Raw genomic sequence first — 22908 nt, 5'->3', positions numbered from 1 at the left:
ACGACGATCAACAGCTGATCGCCGTTCAATAGCCGATCAGCTGTTGAACGGCGCTGGCTCGTATATGCAGATTGATGTTTAATGTTTGTTTTACCTTTTCTGAGAGATGATGCATAGGGGTGACACCCAAAGTTATCCATGCGGTCTCTGTGCTGCCATCAGGATGGATAAAAAGCCAGTATACAGTCCATATCATCATGCAGCGGCAGCAGGACAGAGCGTTAGCGCATTAGCATCCTGCTAGCCTCGTTAGCCGTTCAAACGAGCCCCGTGAAAATCCGCGTTTATAAGATCCCCCAATCCATCTTGGTAGATACTTGCTTGATGGTTACATTTTGTCTGGCAAAGACCTAGTCCGAGTCCGATCAAGTAAGTAGCTTGCCAGCCTAGCCTGAGTTGATATAAAGTTGTGTTGGTCTTGAATATGACCGCTCTGGGCTGCATACTGGACATGTGACTGTATCAGTCACTGTAATTGGTTTATTGTTTACTGTACGTATGACGACAACACGTTAGGGCGAGCACCCCCGGAACCCATAGAGATTGCATTGCGAGGCCTGCAGTTTGAAAAAAAAAAGTTTTACATTGATGTCTATGAGAGCGCTGGGGGCGATTTTCAACCAGCCCGACATCGCCCCAGAGTGACGGTACAGAGCACAGACGCTGATTGTACAATGATATTCAGACTTAGATGCAGGTAAAAACTGTATTGAAATCATAAATTATGATTATTAATACAAAAAAAAAAAAAAAACATCATTATTATTCATTATTATATTTTCGTTTTTTGCTGATATGGCTCAAGGAGGGCGGCGCCCTATCGCCCTCTATGGGCGAGCCGCCACTGTTGGGGTGTCTTGACCAGAAATTGTGGAGTCTGGGACAGAACCAAAACATATGAGCCAGGGTTCCATCAGTGTTTGCACCTAATGCAAAGGGGTGAGGAGGAGGAATAGACATGAGTAGTGTAATGGAGCCAATGTACAACCTATTGAATTAATTGGTGCCTTGAATTGATCGTATTTTTTTTAAATATATCGGATTCAATTCTAAAACGTAAAGTGAGTTTTGAAAAGAGTTGAGGAATCATGGACCAGCAGTGGTGGTCACCCGAATAAATCTGTGTGCCTTCGCTTTGTCCTCTGATATTGATATTTTTCTTCCTTTTTTTCCCCTATATTTTTGTGACTCCCCAGTGATCGCCACGCCTCAGCTAAAGACCATGGACATGGGCTCAGCCTTCATTCAGACCAAGCAGCTCAACGCAGCCATGGCCGACACCTTCCTGGAACACCTGTGTCTGCTGGACATCGACTCCGAGCCCACCACCGCACGCAACACAGGCATCATCTGCACCATCGGTCAGTACACCATTTAGCTGAGAAAATACAGTGTACATTTGGTAGACTAGGTGTTAAATATAAATTGGTGTAATTGTATTTTTTAGTACAACATTTTAGTTGATTTTTAAATATACATCCCCGGAAAAAAATTAAGAGAACAGTCTGGATTTTTCTTAAATCTTTATCTCTACTTTACTTATTGAAAATGCTCTAAATGACAATATTTTTTATTGTGAATTTGGTAGAAATGTTGTCAGTGGTTTATACTATAAAAAAAAAATGTTCATTTTACTCAAACATATGCCTCTAAAGAGTAAAACAAGAGACACTGAAAATTTGGAGTGGTCTTTTAATTTTTTTTTTTCCGGAGCTGTAGGGGAGAGTGGCCTAAGTTGTGCAACTTTTCACTCAAAGTGACTTTAAAGTAAGGCCTTGACAGTAAAGTATCCAACTCAAATATGGACATATATTTCAGGGTGTTGTGCATCCCTGGCAATAAAAACTTTGGATCTGGAATAAACTGTTGAAGAAATATAGCTTTCGGAAAAAAAGTTGTCTTGTTGCACAACTTGCCCCCGGTGTGGTGTAAGTTGTGCGGTTGGAGAGAATACCATGGGGTAAATTGTGCCATTGCTATACATCTCATGAACTGTAATGCAAGACAAATCCATTAGACAATCACTTATTTAAGGTGTATTTAAAGTAAATAGTTGACAAAGATTGAAGGACAATTTTTTTTTTAAACAAGGCCTAGCAGATCTAATGGTTTTACCTGCAAAGCTCACAATGACAAAGTCACCATCATCATCTTTCTGGCCATCTGAACTCTCATCAGTGGTGTCGTTAAGTGGAATTGAGACGTCACTCTCTTCTGAGCTACTGTAGACAATCACTTTCTTTTGGTGACCAGCGTATACAGCCATGCCACTGGCACAACTCTCAGAAATGTACTTTGCACTAGTTGCTCCGTGCTTGTGGAACCAACTGCCACCTGACAAATGTGATTTCCCCCTACATTTCTGCCTTTTAAATCAAGGCTCAAAACCCATATGTACACCCTGGTGTTTCCTCCCCATTAACTATCTTACCTCTGCACTACTATATGTGTTTATGTGGATGTATGGGCTTTACGTCTTTTATTTTGGTTATTGTTATTTTACCTTCATTGTTTACCTACTGAATGCACTATGTACAGCACTTTGGACAGTGCAAACTGTCATAAATGTGCTTTTATAAATACATTTTACTTACTTACTTATAACTCACCTAGGCCCTTTGGCACAAATCACCCCAATCCCAGAAATGTGGATAATAAGCATGATGCAGCAATTTAGGGCTGACATCGTGCTAACTGTATAGAAAAATGTAGCATACCAAAGCACTAAAACATGTGTCAAATGTTTTCAAACTTGTCTAATTGTTCAGACACAATAATCAAAAAACCTTGATCATGGACATTTTACTTTGAAAGGCAAAACACAGTTTTTTGAGCTTAAATGTGCTTATATCTTATTCCTTGTGTCTCCCTTCTTTACAGGATGAGTCAAATGGATGGCTCTTCTTAAATATGTGGTCACATTTCCAATTTCTTCCATGGTTTTCTAGAAACAAGGGGTGGCACAACTTCCAAAATGCACAACTTAGGCCACTCTCCCCTATAGTGTTTACTAAGTAGATGTATTTTAGATTTAAATAGTTGTCATTATCTGTTTTAGTTTTCAGATGGCATTGGTTGATTTCAGTTTTTGTGGGAACATGACACTTTTTTTATTGCACATTAACATTTTGCTGTTTATTCTTACCAAATGCAAATGCCCTTTTTTCATATATGTAAAATAAACAAAAGGCTAAACATTATGCTATATAAAGAGATATAAAAGTGTGTAAATACACAAGTCCTATCAGTTTGTAAACTACCCGATGAGCCTTTTATTTTCATTTTGCCTCATTCAGAAAAAATCATATTGTACAAAGTAGCGTATAGTCGTCATCTAGCTACATTCAGCTACTTCTAGGAAAGCCAACGGTTACAGTTGGCCACACTGTGTCCATCAGAACTACCAGTTGGAATGTCCTTGAAGGCTTTCCGTTGCTTCTCTGAACGGGAGCCATAGAGACGAACTGTTGTGATCTAGAATTGTACCACTTGATGATGTCATATTACACACTGCACCTTTTTAAAGGTGGAGTCAGCGATTCTGGAGAACGCTTGTTGTCAGAATCACTTTTTTTTCAACAAGCGTTCTGCAGAATCACTGACTGCACCTTTTAACCTATGTTCACTTACACTCCACTCATAAATAAAACATGATAAAAATGTACTATCACTATTAAAATGAGCCTTTTTGTCACCCAGATCTATTATACTGTATGTGATCTAACCTGGACATGCATGTAACTGAATAAAGAAACAATGTAACTTATTATAGTTCACTTCATTACATATAGAACATGCATTTAAACCTACTATGTCTAACTCCTTTCCTTTTGTATCTCTGTGTGTGCAGGGCCGGCCTCCCGCAATGTGGACACCCTGAAAGAGATGATCAAGTCTGGGATGAACATCGCTCGTATGAACTTCTCCCATGGCTCACACGAGGTGGGCGTTACCGTTGTTATAAGAGTCACATTTCAAACACTGATAAATGGCATCAAACATGTTTTTTTCTGAATCTATGAATGAGCTAATTTATCAAGCAAATTTGAAAAAGCACAGCCAGGTGAGTTGTTTTTATGCCTGGACAAAGAGGGGAGAAACACACTCACACAATGCAAACACCGCACTGACTAAATACAACAAAGAAGAGGAAGCTATGGTAGAGACAGACTTGCTGATGGCCACCAGCTTAGGTAGTCAAGCAGTCAGGGCAGGTGAGCCAGAACTCTCAGACAAACCGGATCTGTCTAGATGGTCTTCATATTTACCACTTGTTTGTGTAGATTAATACAAATGTATTGAATCAGAACTACATCTAACAATACGATAACGATTCATTTTCTTTGCGTAATTTTGAAGTCCTCCTCAGTGAAAAGTATATATGGTTTGTGAGAGTGTAGTTGTTTCATTAAAGTTGAAGGTGAGCCCTGATTCCTAGAAACAGTAAGAGGAACCAGAGTAGTAGACTAGAGGTTGGTGCTACATCTGTAGCTTCCTGCCCCGGCCCTTATCTCCTCAGCAGGCAGCAGGCCTAGACACACACCAAGGTCAGTCCACGTTCACCTACAGTGAGAAGTGGATTATGGTGTGAATCCTTGAAATCAGTGTGACTAATATCAGATCAAATAAGAAAAAAAGTCAACATTAATACGACTTTCACTCCAGAGAGTGTTGAAACCCAGAGATCCATATATACATTCAGTTGAGTCAACTGCTCTTTATTATATTGTGCAAACAGTACACGCCTCTATCTCACCTGTCTCTTAATAAAATGAATGATGCAGCGAACCTGAGGTTAAAGTAACTAGTAAGGTCGTCTTCAAAACATGCAGGTCGTCTTCAAATCCACACGCAGTGCACTACCTGTGGTGAAGTGTGTAGGGCAGTCGTCCACTGGAGTGCAGGGTCGGTGGTTCGATCCCCCATCTCCCCGCCACATGTCCAAGTGTCCCTGGGCAAGACACTGAACCCCAAATTGCTCCCAATAGTTAGCTTGCGTGGTAGCTGCTGCTATCGGTGTAAAGCGCTCTGAGTCTTTGAGAAACCAGGGAAAAGTGCTATATAAGTGGAGTCCATTTACCTTTTTACCTGTAGAGCTGAGCGATAAGGTCAATAAGGTTCTCACAAAAAAAATTGTCAATTGATGATTATCCCGATAAATCATCGGATCGTTCTTTCTTCTGGGTTTAATGTGTGATTTTTCTTCCCGATTGAAATTAAACAGCGGTTTAAACTCATGCTATATCTCTATAGTGCTTCTCTATGTGATATACTCTATGATAAGTTACCTCTTCAGTGTTTTTAACGATGCTTAAAGACCTACTTCACCGGTTGGAATATGAAGGTATATTGAACTCGGAGATCCTATGTAGTATAAATGTGTGTAAAAAAAAAAAAAAAAAAAATTGGATCATCTTAGCCTGAGAAAAGGCAGAAACAGTGTTTTATGGTCTCACTGTCTAACCCTACATTTTCCTTCTTGTGACATCACAGTTAGGATTAACAGGACAGCTGGGCCAAGGGAAGACTGGGGAAAGAAAAACCTCATTCATTATATTATAATAGTGATTTTTATAATGATAGAACGCTGGTTCCGTATGGGTTCCGAATGGGTGTAGTATTCCTTTAACATGCCATAAAAGCATTTAAGTTATTGTGCTCGCTGCACTCAGAAACCTTTGTGACACTTAACAGAAAGTAGAAATAACTGTGACCCCTGTATGCACTATGACTCCTGTTTATTACTGTATAGGAGTTGTCAGACAGACGCACCTTATCTTCTAGTTACCTTGGACTGATAAAAACCTATATCTTACAGAAACTAAGATACAGTGACTCTGCAAAATTGTGATTTATTTTCATTTGTGTGTGTGTGTGTATATGAGAGATTGGTTAGAAATACTGTGTTGTGGGGGCGCTCATGGTGTAGTGGTTATAGCCTCCCCCCTATATAGAGGCTCAGTCCTCTTCACAGCAGACCCGGGTTCAAATCCGGTCCGGGTCATTCTCTGCATGTCATTCCCCTCTCTGCCCCGTTTCATCTCTCTCTCCAAACTTGTCAGTCAGACACACCTTATCTCTTAATTACCTTTTAAAATTACTATTAAAACCTATATCTTACAGAAACTAAGATACTGTTACTCGATAAAATTGTGGTGTGTGTGAGATTAGTTAGAAATACTGTATTACCGAATAGAGGCTCAGTCCTTGTTGTTTCAAATTCAAATCTCTCCAACCTGTCTAATTAAAATCATAAAAATGCCAAAAATAATCTTAAAAAAAAAAAAAAAATACTGTGTAGTTCATTTTCTTTAGATATAATTTAACATCTTAAATGTCCCCCTCTTATCTGTAGTACCACGCAGCGACCATCAAGAACGTGCGTGAGGCGTCTGCGAGCTTTAAGCCCGGCAGCATGCAGTACAGACCCATCGGCATCGCCCTGGATACCAAGGGACCAGAGATCAGGACCGGACTCATCGCTGGAGTGAGTTATCCATCATCTCCTCTAGTTCTAAACACCAAACAAAAAAAGACTTAAAGCCCCTGGGAACCTGGTGTAAAATAGTAAAAATCCATGTATGATTTTTAAAGTTGGGTGTCTTAATACACTTTTATAAAAAATCAGATTGAAAATAAATGTTTTACATTTCCACCAAAATCACATTGAAAATAAATGTTTTACATTTCCACCATTTAAAAAAAAAAAAAAAAAAAAAAACATATTTTTCATGGAGCCTGTGCCATATCCGCACGTCTCATATGCTCCCAACTGTTAGGACACTTACGTGGCTTACAGCTAGGAATGTCTGCTGAAAGTTCCACAGCCATGAATTGATGAACTTGCATCTAAGAAGAGCTGTCAGTTTTCTGAGGGCTGTAAATAGGCCAATATATGTGGCTAAATAGCATGCTAATATTGATGATTGATTGTGTCAAGTGTTTTAGGATTAATGCCAAAATTATCTGGTTTCTAACTTTTGCTTTAAGTTACAAAATAGCCAACTAGCTAACGTTAGCTAGCTGCTGATAGCCCGCCCCTTTCGTTTCCAATGGTGGCTTGGCATTTCATTACCAATGTAAAGTGTCATAAATAGCTAACACTGGTGCTGCGTCATGATTCCTAAAAAAAACAAACATGTGATATGTTTTGAATGTGCAGAAAGTTTTGAAAAATCCAGGAGAATAAATATTGTGGCTCAATCCAGAATTCCTGAGAGCCTTACTGCATTATGGTCCTTTATAATTGTAACACCAGGGGCCTATCCGAAAACTTTTTTTTTCATAGGAAATTTCCTTTCCTATCGAGATGAACCGGAAGTACTCGGCGGATAGGTGATCCGAATTCCCAAAATGCTTAGGAAAGGCATAGGAAAGGAGCCTCGATTCATCCTTTAACCCTCCTTTAGCATAGGTTACTCCTGACCAACCTATGCTAAAGGAAAGGAGATAGTGGTATCCCATAATCCTTTACGGCGGCAAGATTTAAAGCAACAAGCCACCGCCGGAGTTTTTCCCGACTCTACACGAATACGAACGAGAGGCAAAACAGAAGAGAGGAGAGGAGAAGAGAGGAAGATTTAATTCAGCTAAAACAAAATACCCCCCCCCCCCATTAAGATAATAAAGAACTCATAAAAGACCAATCATAATTTAGTTATTTTCGTAGCACATAATTTACACCATAAGAAAATAAAATACCAACTTCACATTTAATGAAGTTACTGGGGGCAGTTCATTTCACAAGTGTAGCCTCTTTTTATTCCACATGTGAATTGGGATATAAGGGAGTGATTCTCACTCTGTTGGCGACAACCTGATTAAAATCAATATGAAAAGAACACATGGATCAAACGAGCGCTTGTTGTAGTCAATTTTCGGAGAATAGTGTAGTTTCACGCTAGTGACTCACGTCAGCAATACTCGCCGTCGCGCAATGACGTCGGTTAGGAAAGGTGGAGTCGAATTCATTTGAAACAGCGCTGTCCTTTCCTATGTTCGATAGGAAGCACCTTTCATCTCTCCTAAACCCCGATGACGTTTAGGGGTTAAGGCATAGGAAAGCAGGCTTATAGGTTAGGAGATTGGACTTTTCGGATAGGCCCCAGGAACCTGAATGTTGTCTTTTCCTTTACAAAATTAAGACATTTCCACCATAAATTGATGCCAAAAAGGCACAGATTGGTGGATAAAAATCCACCAGAATGCAGGAAATTAAGTGTTTGACATTCAAAAATGTTGGGGGGAGCACCCCCATACCCCCCCACCTATAATTTGTCCCCTGAAAATGTTGAAGCGAAAACTAGCCATTGTACGCAGTTTATATACTTATTTAGATATGTTCTTTTTATTTTTCGATTAAAAAGAAGGTATGTCAGTCTGGCCCTTAGTGTGATTATCATATCGTAGAGTGGCCCTTTGTGAAAATGAGTTTGACACCCCTGGTCTAGACCGTATGACAGGACTGTGAAAACTGACTTAATGTAAAGTTGATCAAACTAATATTACAAAATATCTTAAATATGGATTGATACATATGCCTAACTATTTTTCAGATGCTTACTAACATGCTACTAACTCCCCAAATGACATAGTTGGAAGGATTTTGTAGATTTGGGTTTACAGGGGCTTTACTTATAGTTTTTTATTACTTCTTGAATGTTGACGACCAAATAAAAATTTGCTCGGAAATGAACCAAAACCAAAAGTCATATAACTCATAGAGAATAATTTGACAGAGCGGAGAAGCTGAGGTGGAGCTGAAGAAAGGACACATGATCAAGATCACGCTGGACGACTCCAACATGGAGAACTGCAGCGAGGAGCTTCTGTGGCTGGACTACAAGAACATCGTCAACGCGGTGGAGATGGGCAGCAAGATCTACATCGACGACGGACTCATCTCCCTGCAGGTCAAGGAGATCGGTGAGTGGGAAAACCATGTATAGTGCTGCATTCAGGTGCTCCTCTGATGGTAGGGAAGTCATTTTTGGAACTATTGGGTGCTCACATGCTCTAATTAAACGCTACTAATAAAGTAAGGTTTAACCGGGCTCATTCATCAAGGTTGAATGCTTAAAAATACAAAAATTATGTTTTAGCTAAAGTACCTCAATTACTTTTCTAACTAGTTTAGCTCACTCTACGAGATAGGTGAGTGGAGGAAGGGGTCAAATCATAAAGAAGGCTGCATTCAAGTGCTCCTCAGATGGTTCGAATTTCCGACTTGTAGTTGGAATGTTACCGTTAGTTGCTGTTCACATAGTGACCTTGATAAGTTATTTATCTACATTTATCGCCTCTATAAAGTCAGGTTTGACATTCACTGACTTGTAAATCAAGGTTGAACGCTAATAAATACTAAAATATTGCTTTGGCTAACGTACCTGACTTGGTTTTGAGTGTTAAATACCTAAGTAATTAAATGAATAACTGTTCTTACTAGTCGAGGTCACTCAAAAAAACAGCAAATTAAATATGAAAACATTTAAATAAAAATGACAGGTTAAAAGGAAACATAAAAGTCTTCAGATGTGATTTAAAGGAGCTGAGAGTTGCAGCAGACCTCAAGGTTTGTTCCATATATTTAATGCATAAAAACTGAAAGCTGCTTCTCCTTGTTTAGTCCCAACTCTGGGGACTGTAAGTAAAACCTGTCCCAGACAACCTGATGGCTCATAACGTATCAGCAGATCACACATGGTATTTTGTCCCTAAACCATTTTAAAAAGTTCATTAATAGTTCCTGTCTCTTCCAGGCGGTGACTACCTGATGTGTGAGATTGAGAATGGAGGAACCCTGGGCAGTAAGAAGGGCGTCAACCTGCCTGGAGCTGCTGTGGACCTGCCTGCTGTCTCAGAGAAGGACATCCAGGACCTTGAGTTTGGAGTGGAGCAGGGCGTGGACATGGTGTTCGCCTCGTTCATCCGTAAGGCGGCCGACGTGCACGCTGTCAGGGCCGTGCTGGGAGAGAAGGGCAAAAACATCAAGATCATCAGCAAGCTGGAGAACCACGAGGGAGTCCGCAGGTGTGTGTGGGGCCCAGTTATTTGTATTTATTCATTACACATACATTGAAAATACAGAATACATAATGTGTGTAAGGCTCCAGTAATGCATATTTCATTGTAAAATTTGTCTAATTTGTCACCAAACTTTTTTTATATATACATGTTGATGCTGCATAATAATGAATCTACTTAATATAAACATTTAAACTACTTGAACCCAATTGCCTTCCAGCCATATATTGGGTACTTACCTAGTCATGTTGTCTAATTCCATTACCTGTTGTTAAAGCTACAAACATCAACATTTAGTTATTTATTAAAATGTTCCTCTGTGTTCTGTGCAGATTTGACGAGATTATGGAGGCCAGTGATGGCATCATGGTTGCCCGTGGCGACCTTGGAATCGAGATCCCCACAGAGAAGGTTTTCCTCGCCCAGAAGATGATGATCGGCCGCTGCAACAGAGCCGGCAAGCCCATCACATGCGCCACTCAGGTTAGATAGAAAGACAATGTTCTCTTTTCTTCTACATTATTTTCACCAGGAACTTTGAAATGTTTATGAATCGGTAAAAAAAAAAATCTGATCATAAATTACATATAACAGAAAACTAGCAAAGGATGCTTTTCTTTATATAGTTTTGCTTAATGCCTTAGTCCCGGTACTCTCACCCAGGAACAACAGCTGGCGATTTAAAAACACTGAAAGTTCCTGGTAGCCACTTAAATGTATTTATAATGACTGACAAGTTATCATGGATTGCAAAGGATTCCCAGAACACACCTTAAGCATCCATCTTGTTTGTAATCACTCCGAATACCTTTTTATTTTATGATCTTACATTTGTTCCCTTCAGATACACAGTGGGTGAGAGGCCCCACCGCATATTTTTCCTTCACTTTTCTAATGTCTATTCTATGTAGTTCATGCCCCTGTAAAGCACTTTGAATGGCTTTGTCTGAATTGTGCTATAGAAATAAACTTGCCTTCCCTTTCAGATGTTGGAGAGTATGATCAAGAAGCCCCGGCCGACCCGGGCCGAGGGCAGCGACGTGGCCAATGCCGTGCTGGACGGAGCCGACTGCATCATGCTGAGTGGAGAGACCGCCAAGGGGGATTACCCTCTGGAGGCCGTCCGCACACAGCACATGGTCAGTTAATGCATGTTATACTGTAGGTTAACAACGGTTTTAGTAGTAACAATTTGGTTGAAATCAAAGCATAAACAGTTAAAATTTTTGAAAAAGTTATGATTTTTGATTTGAGAATTGAGTTAGTGCATGTAACAAGATACCATGATTAAAGGTCAGTGATTCTGGAGAACGCTTGCTGTAAAAATAAAGTAACGAGATATTAACTGATTTAGAGAGAAATTGATTTTGACAACAAGCATTCTCCAGAATTGCTGATTCCATATTTTGTCAAAATCAAAGCATAAAAATGTCTCATTTTGAAAAGTAAAGATTGTTGAATTGAGAAATTATGGGATGATCTTAAATGATTTATAACTTTTAACTGTTGCATGACTGGGAGGTGGCTCTTCTCTTTTCCTCATTTTTGTTTTCTTAAAGTCTATCTATGATCATTCGCCAAATTACGCTGCATCTTTTTTTTTTTACATCTGTAATTTATAATCTTTTAACGATTAACTACATGTTGATCATGCATGTCTGATGATCTAAGAACATTTCTTATAACATATTGTCCCTCACTGTTCCCCATGTCTTTCCTGACTTTCTCCTTACCCCCAACCATATAACATCTCCACTTAAACGTCTTTGTTACATTGTTAATATTGTCCCTTTTTCACCCATATAACACCCACACATGCCTGGTGTATACATAATGCCTGTGTGCTTGATGCATCTTGCCCGTTGCCTTCACTTTTCACGCTTCAGATTGCTCGTGAAGCGGAGGCAGCCATGTTCCATCGGCAGGTGTTTGAGGACATCCGTCGCTCCACACCGTGCAGTAAGGACCCGGCCGAGGCCATAGCCATCGGCGCTGTGGAGGCCTCCTTCAAGAGCCTGGCCTCGGGCATCATTGTGCTCACTGGCTCTGGAAGGTAGGCAGGCTAAGATCTGGTCCGGGATATTGAGACGGTTTTGGTTACTGTTACGGTTTATGGTTACAGTTCTTTGAGGGAGGCAGAGTAGAGTAGGGCCAGACAGCGACTGACTGAGGATGTATCTGGGAGATAGACTGGTAAATACATTGACTAGACTGCTGGTTGATTTTTAACCAGGTGAACCAATTTAAGGACTATTAAAAATCCCTTGAGGAAGAGGCACACAATTCTTCATTAATCCAAGAGTGTGTGATGTATTACGGCCTCTTTCTGTGTGCCTTAAAGATACAGTGTGTAATATCGTAATATTTAGCATTTTAAATACATTCCGGCTTGAGATTCTACATGGCAACGTTCCTTGGCTAACTCCTCCCTTTGGGAGAATATACATATTTATTAAAACATATTTATGAATCTTTCATTCAACTTCTACCAATTTTTTCTGAAAAATGCCAATAATTCTACACACACTGTACCTTTTTTAAAGGAACAATCAGCTTATTATTAAACCCCCCCCAACTAACCATATTCAACCAGCGGTCTAGCTGTGTATTTGCCGGTCCCCTCTCCCAGTGGTGTGAATGACCCAGTATGTGTAGTGGTGGTATAACCCCCGACCCCCTCCCCTCATGGTCCCTGTGGGCTCAGATAGCGCGTGAGGCAGAGGCAGCCACCTTCCACAGGCAGCTGTTTGAGGAGCTGAGGAGACACTCCACTCTAACCAGAGACACTTCAGAGGTGGTGGCCGTAGGGGCCGTCGAGGCCTCCTTCAAGGGCTGCGCCAGTGCCATCATTGTGCTCACCAAGACGGGCAGGTAAGACAGATGGGGAGAGAGAGAGAGAGAAAGATGGAGAGAAGGATGGTTGGATGGAGGTGAAGAGGTGATGTGGTCCTCAAGGTAAGGTGTTGCCGAATTAACAACAACCCGGGTTGATTCTCCCTCCCAAAACCTAATGTGCTCGTTCAGTTCCCCTCTGCTTTAATTGTGTGTGTGTCTAATTTGTTGCAAAGGGTGGGTGGAGATTTTTAGAGTGGGGGTTGTCATAAGACCAGTCCCAATGTCCACTCTTTAAGATTTAATCAAAAATAAAATAAATCTGCTACATAATATAATAAATCATATTAAATAAGCAGCCATTAGTTATACACACAGAGCATTGCTGCTCCATACAACATGTTAACTTGGTCTTTTAAATCCCTCCTGCTTGGCCTTCTCTGTCATTCCTGTTTTTAACATTATACCAGTGTGCTTTAAATTGTTATTTCCTCAAGCTAAGATCAGCTGCACTTCTGGTATAAAGGGAAAGTAGATGGAAGTCTAAGTGTGTTGAGATTGGACATTGGGATCGGGCCGCTGACTGTGACCTTGCGTCTTTGCAGACCCACAATGCACCACGAGTGTTGTCACTTATTCTGGCTGATTAGACTTCTAAGTAGTGGTTGGGCATTCCCTGACTATCCTGTTAGCTTTGTTGTGCCGGTCTCGGCGGGTCTTCTTTGTTGTCGTGTTGAATACATTTTTTGGAGTTTGTTTTCAGTGAACGTTCAGCATATAGGAAAATAAGTCTAAATCAGCCTGAATATCTGAAAACACTTGAGGTGCTAAGTTTTTGATCATACTGAAAATTATTCACACGATTCCATATGCATGGGCTTACTATACATCCATCTAAGAAGTATGTTTATAGGTTATACACAGCTAAAGATATTACTCGATGCAAGGTATTATACAAAATATATCTTCAAATTCTGCCTTTGATTGTATTTCTGAATGGCGTTTACTTTTTGTGCAACCATTTTAATAGATTGCCATGATAACTTTGCCAAAATGAATGAACACATTAATCATAATACTATTTCAATCATTAATCAAAAGGAACTACTCTCAAATCTATTAAAAATGACAATGAAGTTAAAACAAGCTGCTTGTTTCTGTGTGTGTGTAGGTCTGCCCACCTAATCTCCCGGTACCGTCCCCGCGCTCCCATCATGGCTGTGACCCGTAATGGACAGGCGGCCCGCCAGGCTCATCTGTACCGCGGCATCTTCCCCGTGCTCTACACCAAACCCACACACGACGTCTGGGCCGAGGACGTAGACAACCGTGTCAACTTCGCCATGGAAATGGGTAAAATAAAAATACGTCACATTTTAAGTATCTCGCACAACTATTTTTAAGTTTTAGTTTTTAGATATTTGAGGGTTCTGCCCTCTTATTGCCAGCCACAATCTTATTCATACCAAATGATTTGGACCAGTGGACGGGTCTAGATATTAAGTATGCTAGAAATCTGTCAAGAGCATGTGATGTATCAGTCGTACTTGCATCTCGTCTTTTAACAGTTACTACACAGATATTAAAATGGTCGGCAATGTCCAATAACTGTCATCGAGTGAAAAAACACTGGTATAATCTTATAGGCTGAACTAGGCTTAATTTAATATGTTAACATTGTTTTCAGCTGAAAGTTTAATTGAATGTTTGTATGTGTTAATTCTCCAGGCAAGGTGCGAGGCTTCTTCAAAGAGGGAGACGTGGTCATCGTGTTGACCGGCTGGCGTCCCGGCTCCGGTTTCACCAACACCATGCGCGTTGTTCCAGTGGCCTGAACATCTAAAATGGCCGCTCTGCTTCTTCCCTCCCTCCTATCCATCTTATCTTTCATAGCTTCTCCCACCACAGCACCTTCCAATCCAGCTCCTAGCCATGAACAATTCAGCATTCAGATAATAATGCCAATAAATTAACATTATTAATAATAGTTACAGCCCTCATGGCAAAAGAGCTGTTTTTTTTGTTTTGTTTTTTTGGGGTGGCAGTTGTGGGGAGTGATCCTAAACTATTCCATTGTGTTAATCCATTCCATTCACATTCAAGTCCATTCTCTCAATCAAAGCCAGTCTTCAGGGCCTCGGATAAAAACACACACCCTGATAATGGAAAAAAAACTGCTGTATTCTATTCATGCTTTAGCATTTGTATTAATGAAAGTGAAACCAGTCTAAGAGTGAATGCATTTTGGTCTGTGTGTGTGTGCATACAGACTCTTGTTTAGGTGGCGGGGGCCAGGCTGATATTAACAGAGCGCCTTGAGTAATGTCACAGCTACCTTATCACTCCTCTGCCGACGTAACGAACAAACTTGTGGCATTTTTAAAAATCAAAGGGCTCTCGACTGAAGTCCACCCACTCCACCCAAGCAACAGTCCTGTCTATATACCAAGTGTCCTCTCTTAAATATAAGTGTATCTGTAAGTGTTGCACTCCTAAAATCTACTCTCGGCAATGTTACATTCTTCAATATTATACTTGACTTTTGTGATTGGTAAACGTTTTTTGTTTTGGGGACATCCAATGCTACTTATATTTTGTCTAAACTACAGAGAAATGTTAGTTTTTGGATGTCCACTTGGATGTTTGAGCTAGTTACTGTATTTGTGTTTTATTAGATGTGTCATAAAAAGCCTTCACACTTATTTGCATTTCGGATCATATCTATAAAGTTGGCACTTATGGAAAAAGGAATATGTTTGGTTCACTTAATATTCACTGATACAAATGAGCACTTTTAGGGTTTTTATTCGCTGATGAAGGGATAAAGCCCCGCCCTTTTTCAACCCCAGTGGATTCTGGGTAAAATCCTTGTGCTCATATTTCTGGTGGTCCACTGTAGCTGTCTCTTTGTGTGTGTGTGTGTGTGTAACATGCTTCTGATTGTAATGCTAGAGTGTAAGAACTAACTAAATGTAAAGGAGTGTCATTATGTTAAGTTGGTGTACTGAGCTGTTTGAAAAGACTGGATTTCCATCATTAAAAGAGATGAGCACCTATACTAATGCTGACTTGCTATTTTGTTTTTGTTTAAAAATTAATAATCACTATTTTGAGTTTATCGGTGGTATGTCAGTTGGTTTAGATATAGTGAAGGGTCGAGGTAAGGCTGTGCAATTAATTTAATCATTAACAATTTTGACTTCCAACAATTTGAAACAATTAAATCCTCTTTTTCAATATAATTAATTTAAGCCAGGACATGTTTTAATTGTACAGTTAAACTTTATATAAATTCAAGGAAATCCAACTGTTAAAAAGAAAGCTATTCCAGTAAATGTATTTTAAAAAAAGTTACTAAATGCATGATTCCAAAAGTCAATGTAATCGTGTTCAAAAAAATATCTCTATCAATTGCAATAATCCCTATTATGTTTTTTTTCATAATCGAGCAGCCTTAGATTAAGGTGAAAAAGTATGGACAAGACACACAAAGTAATTGAAAATGTATTTTATAAATCTTATGAACCAAATTTAAGAAAAACAAGTTCTCTCGAAATGATTTATTTTTTCTTTCATATCAAAACACTTCCAAATGCTTCACCGACAACATTGATGTAAAGTTCAGTTAGCATATAAAGACAAGGGGAAAATTCTACCATTTTAAATTAAATATTGACGGCAGAGATGTCCTGTATACATCATATTCTACAGACTATTAATTAGAGAGACTAAACTAAAAGTGATTGAAAATATATTTTAATTGAATTTAAAGTGTTTTGATGAACTAGAATGTCATGCATTTATACACATGATCTGTTATACATTTAAATAAGCGCATTTTCTGATTCATGCTATCGTTAATGTAAAAATTGTCTTCATTTGAGCCTATTCGCTTCCCCTATAGCTAGTTGTTGAAGTTTCATTGTGAATATACAGGCTTTATAATAGATGCAGCTGAATGTAAACTGTTATGCAAACAAAAGGGGGCCTACCATAGCTAGCAACTTGACTGGTTTACAGAGACTAGGCTGACACACAATTGAGAGAAAACATCCTGCATTTGGAAAGTCTGATAGCCAACCACACACATTTTAAGTCTGGTCAATGAAAACAAAACAAACATTTGGTCATAGTTTTTATTATAAAGTAATAATAATAATAATGGATTGGATTTATATAGCGCTTTATTTCTATGTGACTCAAAGCGCTTACAGGGTTCCAGGTTCCATTCATTCACACACAGTCATACCGGTGGTGGTAAACTACCATAGTAGCCACAGCTGCCCTGGGGCAGACTGACAGAAGCGAGGCTGCCATTCAGCGCCATCGGCCCCTCCGACCACCACCTCAAACATACAGCAGTCATACACATTCACACGAGGCAAGGTGGGTGAAGTGTCTTGCCCAGGGACACAACGACCATGACACAAGTGGCCGGGCTGGGATCGAACCGCCAACCCTAGGATCATTGGCCAACCAGCTTAACCACCTGAGCCACGGTCGCCCCTTGTATCTCATTTTAGCTTGATAATGCCATGTAAAAAAGGTAATTCATTAACATTTTTAGTCATAGATTTTGCTTAAAGGTGCTGTAAACGGAATGGTTCTTTTATCTAACTTCATGTCAGTTACTGCAGTTAGCAGTCCCCTCGCTCGTCCCTACGTCACCACATTAATGCACTGCGGTCTTCAAGCAGCAAGTTATCTAGCATCATCTCAGATCCATAAGTGTGATAAAACATGATAAAAACCATCAAAACAGACATTGGGAAGGATTTTTACCTGCTCCGCCATTGTAGGTGCATACACATTCACCCATCTGTTGCTCTGGCGTGCACCGGCAGTGAGACCATGGAGTGTATATAGTATATATGAGTGAGACGAGTGTCGGTTTGTAGCGTTCTGTCTTCTGATTGGATAAACATTTCGGGATACTCCAATAAATTTATTTGCCGATTATAGCCAAAGCAGCTGACTGAGAGATCGGCTTTATGAAACGTGCACATTATGTAAGTGATCACTGTATGAATAAAGAGCGATTGTACACTTATATTAACATAAATAAACCGCTTACTTCACCTTTAAAGGCATCATAGGAGATTATCTGCAATATGCACTTTTTAATATGTTGTGAAAAGTGCTTTTTACACCCCAACAGCAATAAATGACTTATGGGCAATGAAAAAGAAACGAAAAAACCCCAAATTCTGTACCTTCTATAAACCTGTTAAAATGCTGACCAATCGGAGACGATGGACCCGTATCTAAAGAACCAATCACAATCCTGCGCGTTCTCTCCCCTCTGTGTGCGAGCCTGAGCGCGTTCACGGAGGGCAGAGAAAGCGTTCGTGCCATATCGTAGTAGGCTACCTGGCAGTGGACTAGACCTAGTGGAAGTAGCATAACAAGCTTACACAATGGAACCTACACAGAAGTTACCAGAGGTGTGGACTCGAGTCACATGACTTGGACTCGAGTCAGACTCGAGTCATGAATTTGATGACTTGAGACTCGACTTGACAAAATGTAAAGAGACTTGCAACTTGACTTGGACTTTAACATCAATGACTCGTGACTTGAGCCTTTTGACTTGACAAGACTTGCTACTTTCCCCAAAACCCAAAGATTAAAAAGTAGGCTATATTTTTAAGTAGGCTACTGCTCTGTATCTTTCATCATGTAGCCTAGCCTAGTGTAGCGGAGGAAACTGGTGGATGTCGCCTACCGGTACCGCGCTGATCTGCTTATCACTGGTTTCACTTCAGAGGTGTCGGCCAGAACACCACTTAAGGCCAAAAACGTCAGACTATAAGCATGAGAAGAGGAGTATGGTTTTTCCGCTCTTTATTTTCCTTCTTTCACAGGCACAGCAGCATAGATCGCAGGAAAAGAGACACAGGCTTACATTCCGCTCGTGAGGAGACGTTAGAACAGCTGTTGCGACCTGCGAATCGCGGCCGTCAATAACATCCATAAACTGTAACTTATAACAGCGATCGGGACTGCATGTACTTACTCACACACGGGTGATTCACATAAACACGTTTCAACTGTGTCGACTACTGCGGCAACATGCGCGCTCACACACCTGACCGAGAGAGAGAAGAAAAGGAAACTTACTAGACAGACCCTCCGGCCGACTGACGTCACGGCCACTAACTGACAGCTATACTGTCATCCACACTGAACAAAACACATCTTAACACTCTATAAGAAATAACAACACTGTAACCTATAAACTTTGGGGCCTTTTCTGCATGTAGCCTATGTGTGAGTGTTTGTGTGTGTGAGTTAAATGTTAACAATCACTGGTAAACAGTGCAATTGGGAAGTGCAGCCAGCAGCGCTCGTGCACGGCTGTGTGTCGAGGGGTGGGGGAGGGAGTCCCGAGGGGAGAGGGAGGAGTTAAACGGAACTCCGAGGACAAGCTAATTTCAAATCATGCTAGCTCTCTCAGATCGTACAGTATAGCTTTAAGAAATTACCACTATGCTATTAACACGATATTTGTCTATTTGCCTATTTGGTTAAAGAAGGAACAACTTAACACATGCACACGTTGGCTGCATTCCAATCCCCATACTATCTATTATTTAGTATTTTAGAAGAAAAAAATTAGGATGTCCCGATTATTGTTGCCAGATTTAGTATGGTTAGAAATACCCAGATGCCTACTACATCCGCTCGAGATTTTTAGTGTTGAAAACAGCATCCTATTTGGGCGATTCTGACACACAATCCAGTGCATACTGGAAGTGACGTCACAACATCAGAGTCGTCATGGAATTGATTATGTATTCTTGAAAGTTTGTTAAATATAAAATTATTATGTGTGTCATTCACATAGGCTGTATCAATATCATGTTGTACTACTGTTAGGTTATTAACAGTATATAGACACAGATATATACTTTAATGTACTGATAAAACAGTTTAAGTTTATAACTTATAAAAAGTCAAGTTACTACAATAAGTTTTTCCTCCTAAGTTTTACAAATGTTTCACAAAAAAGCTTTTCTAGCCATTATTCTGTAAAGTTATTAAATAAAAATCAATACATGATATTAAAGTTGGGTGTCTCAACAAGCTCTTCTGATTAATCTGATTGAAAAAAAAAAAATATATATATACTGTATATACTTACATATTATAAAACTTAGTTTAAAAAAAATGTTTTTTATACTGTCTAGACTAGAGACTGACAGGACACACACACAAGAAGTTGTTCTCAACTAGTCGAGTTTAAATGGATGAGAAATGACTCCATCTGGTGTTGACAAGTGGTAGTGAAGCAAAGCCTTGTAATCAGGTCGGTAATTGTAGGCAGGTGTGCAAACTAACAGTGAACGCTGAGAGAGCACAGTGCAGGTGAAACTCGAAAAATTAGAATATCGTGCAAAAGTTAATTTATTTCAGTCATTCAACTTAAAAGGTGAAAATAATATATTATATAGACTCATTACATGCAGAGTGAGATATTTCAAGCCTTTATATGTTATAATTTTGATTATCATGGTTTACAGCTTATGAAAACCCCAAATTCCAAATCATTAGAAAATTAGAATGTTACATGAAATCAATAAAAAAATGGATTTTAAAATCAGAAATGTCGGCCCTCTAGAAAGTATAATCATGCATATGTACTCAGTACTTGGTTTGGGCCCCTTTAGCATGAATTATTGCATCAATATGGCGTGGCATGGATGCTATCAGCCTGTGGCACTGCTGAGGTGTCAAAGCCCAGGTTGCTTTGATAGAGGCCTTCAGCTCGTCTGTATTGTTGGATCTGGTGTGTCTCATCTTCCTCCTGACAATAGCCCATAGTTTCTCTATGGAGTTCAGGTCAGGACAGTTGTCTGGCCAATCCAGCACAGTAATACCATGATCAGTCACCCAGTTACTAGTGGTTTCTGGCAATGTGGGCAGGTGTCCAGTCTTGCTGGAAAAAGTTAATCAGCATCTCCATAAAGCTTGTCAGTAGAGAGAAGCATTAAAGCTACTACGAGTAAGTCGGCACGTTGGCGACACCTTTGAACAAAAGCGGTAGTATTATTATGACGCCAGCTGTCGTGAAGCTGTTTTGTAGCTCGTGCAGGCGTGCAAGATTCAAATAATCAGGAAGCAATATGGTGCGTGTCCGTGTGTTGAAAGTGTGAGGGCACCGGACTCTTTTCGGCTCCGTGAGTCTATGGGTGACACAGCATCAACTAATGCCAGTAAGTGCTACCTGATTGCAATGAGTTGATGCATTGTCACCTCTCACGGAGCTGAACGAGTCCCCGTGTCCTCACACAAAGCGAATGAACGAGAGATAGCAGTTAGTTAGTATGGATCACGATGAGGTAATGTGTTTATGTTGTAAATAATGACTATTTCCGATGAATAATGGTCATCTGATGATGCTGGTGAGGCAAAGTAAACTTTGTTTTAGTAGGCTACCGCTCATTCATTTAGGAGTAAACACTGCAGTCAAGTTTCGCTGCGTGAAATTGTGTATAGGCTACGTTGCTTGGCAACGCCCTCCCGCCCGACTATCACTCTCCCTTTTAGCTTTTCTTCATTGCATTTTCTTTTTTTTTCTTTTATGGTTCAGCCCCGTTATCGGTCATTATGACGACAAACAACTGTCTCAAACAAGGCTCCCGCTCCCCTTCCCTCACCTGGAGGGATATGCTTCTCAAATCGCGTTCCTGCGCCTCACTGAAATCTGTGACCAATACGGATATGTGACCATAGAGCATGCACGCATGAACCGAAAATCGGACTGGGTGTACGACCAGATCAAATGCAGTAATAAAAACTATATAAAAACGTCTTTCTTTGCACTGATGGTCTCGTTTGCTGTTAAAGGTAATTTATGATTATGAGAGGAAACATGAGGCTGTTTAAAATATATTTAAAAGTTACTCGTTGCCGCTTTAAGTGCTCTAAAATCTCCTGGTAGACGACTGTGGTGACTTTGGACTTGATAAAACACAGTGGGCCAATACCAGCAGATGACATGGTGCCCTAAATCATCCTTTCCAACAGGGCCGGCGGTACATTGGAGCCAATAGTGGAAATACTATTTATCTATGTGTATAGTATATAGCTCTGGACTACCACCATCCAGGTTGCCCAGTCCCAAAGCTTTCTCTTCAATCAGCTCAGGCTGCCTACAGTTAATACTGCGATTTAAAAAAAATATATACATTATGTTGTAGGGGAAGGTGGGGTGATTTGTGCAACTTTTTACTCAAAGTGATTTTAAAGTGAGGCCTTGACAGTTATGTCTCCAACTCAAATATGTACATATATTTCAGGATGTTGTGCATCCCTGGCAATAAAAACTTTGGATCTGGAATAAACTGTTTAAGAAATATAGCTTTCGGAAAAAAAGTTGTCTTGTCGCACAAATCACCCCACGTAGTGGGGTGATTTGTGCGTCATTGTGTCACAATGACAAAGTCACCATCATCATCTTTCTGGCCATCTGAACTCTCATCAGTGGTGTCGTTAAGTGGAATTGAGATGTCACTCTCTCCTGAGCTACTGTAGACTATCACTTTCTTTTGGTGACCAGCGTATACAGCCATGCCACTGGCACAACTCTCAGAAATGTACTTTGCACTAGTTGCTCCGTGCTTGTGGAACCAACTGCCACCTGACAAATGTGATTCCCCCTACATTTCTGCCTTTAAATCAAGGCTCAAAACCCATATGTACACCCTGGTGTTTCCTCCCCATTAACCTCTGCACTACTTACTTACCTCTGCACTACTATCTGTGTTTATGTGGATGTATGGGCTTTACGTCTTTTATTTTGGTTATTGTTATTTTACCTTCATTGTTTACCTACTGAATGCACTATGTACAGCACTTTGGACAGTGCAAACTGTCATAAATGTGCTTTTATAAATACATTTTACTTACTTACTTACTTATAACTCACCCAGGCCCTTGCGCACAAATCACCCCATCCCCAGAATTTTGGATAATAGGCATGATGCAGCAATTTAGGGTTGACATTGTGCTAACTATATAGACTCAAAGTGTAGCATACCAAAGCACTAA

The 22908-nt window shown here is 40.1% G+C and overlaps 1 protein-coding gene across 1 annotated transcript; it reads left to right on the top strand.

Annotated features, from left to right (window-relative positions):
• Positions 1-1228: 1228 nt before the first annotated feature.
• On the top strand, positions 1229-15913 carry LOC307255515 (pyruvate kinase PKM-like; the record flags this gene model as incomplete). Its single annotated transcript, XM_080034198.1, has 10 exons — positions 1229-1361; positions 3851-3942; positions 6356-6487; positions 8739-8925; positions 9759-10029; positions 10356-10506; positions 11010-11162; positions 11910-12076; positions 14027-14208; positions 14584-15913. The coding sequence occupies 10 exons, from the start codon at positions 1229-1231 to the stop codon at positions 14688-14690; spliced, it is 1575 nt and encodes a 524-aa protein (XP_079890324.1). The 3' UTR covers positions 14691-15913.
• Between the last annotated feature and the right edge of the window lie 6995 nt (positions 15914-22908).

The sequence above is a fragment of the Ammodytes marinus genome (assembly GCF_949987685.1).
Source record: "Ammodytes marinus genome assembly, chromosome: 1".
In the NCBI taxonomy this organism is placed as follows: Eukaryota; Metazoa; Chordata; class Actinopteri; order Uranoscopiformes; family Ammodytidae; genus Ammodytes; species Ammodytes marinus.
The sequence above is the reverse complement of the archived record's forward strand: the minus strand, read 5'-3'. Positions and strand labels throughout refer to the sequence as shown.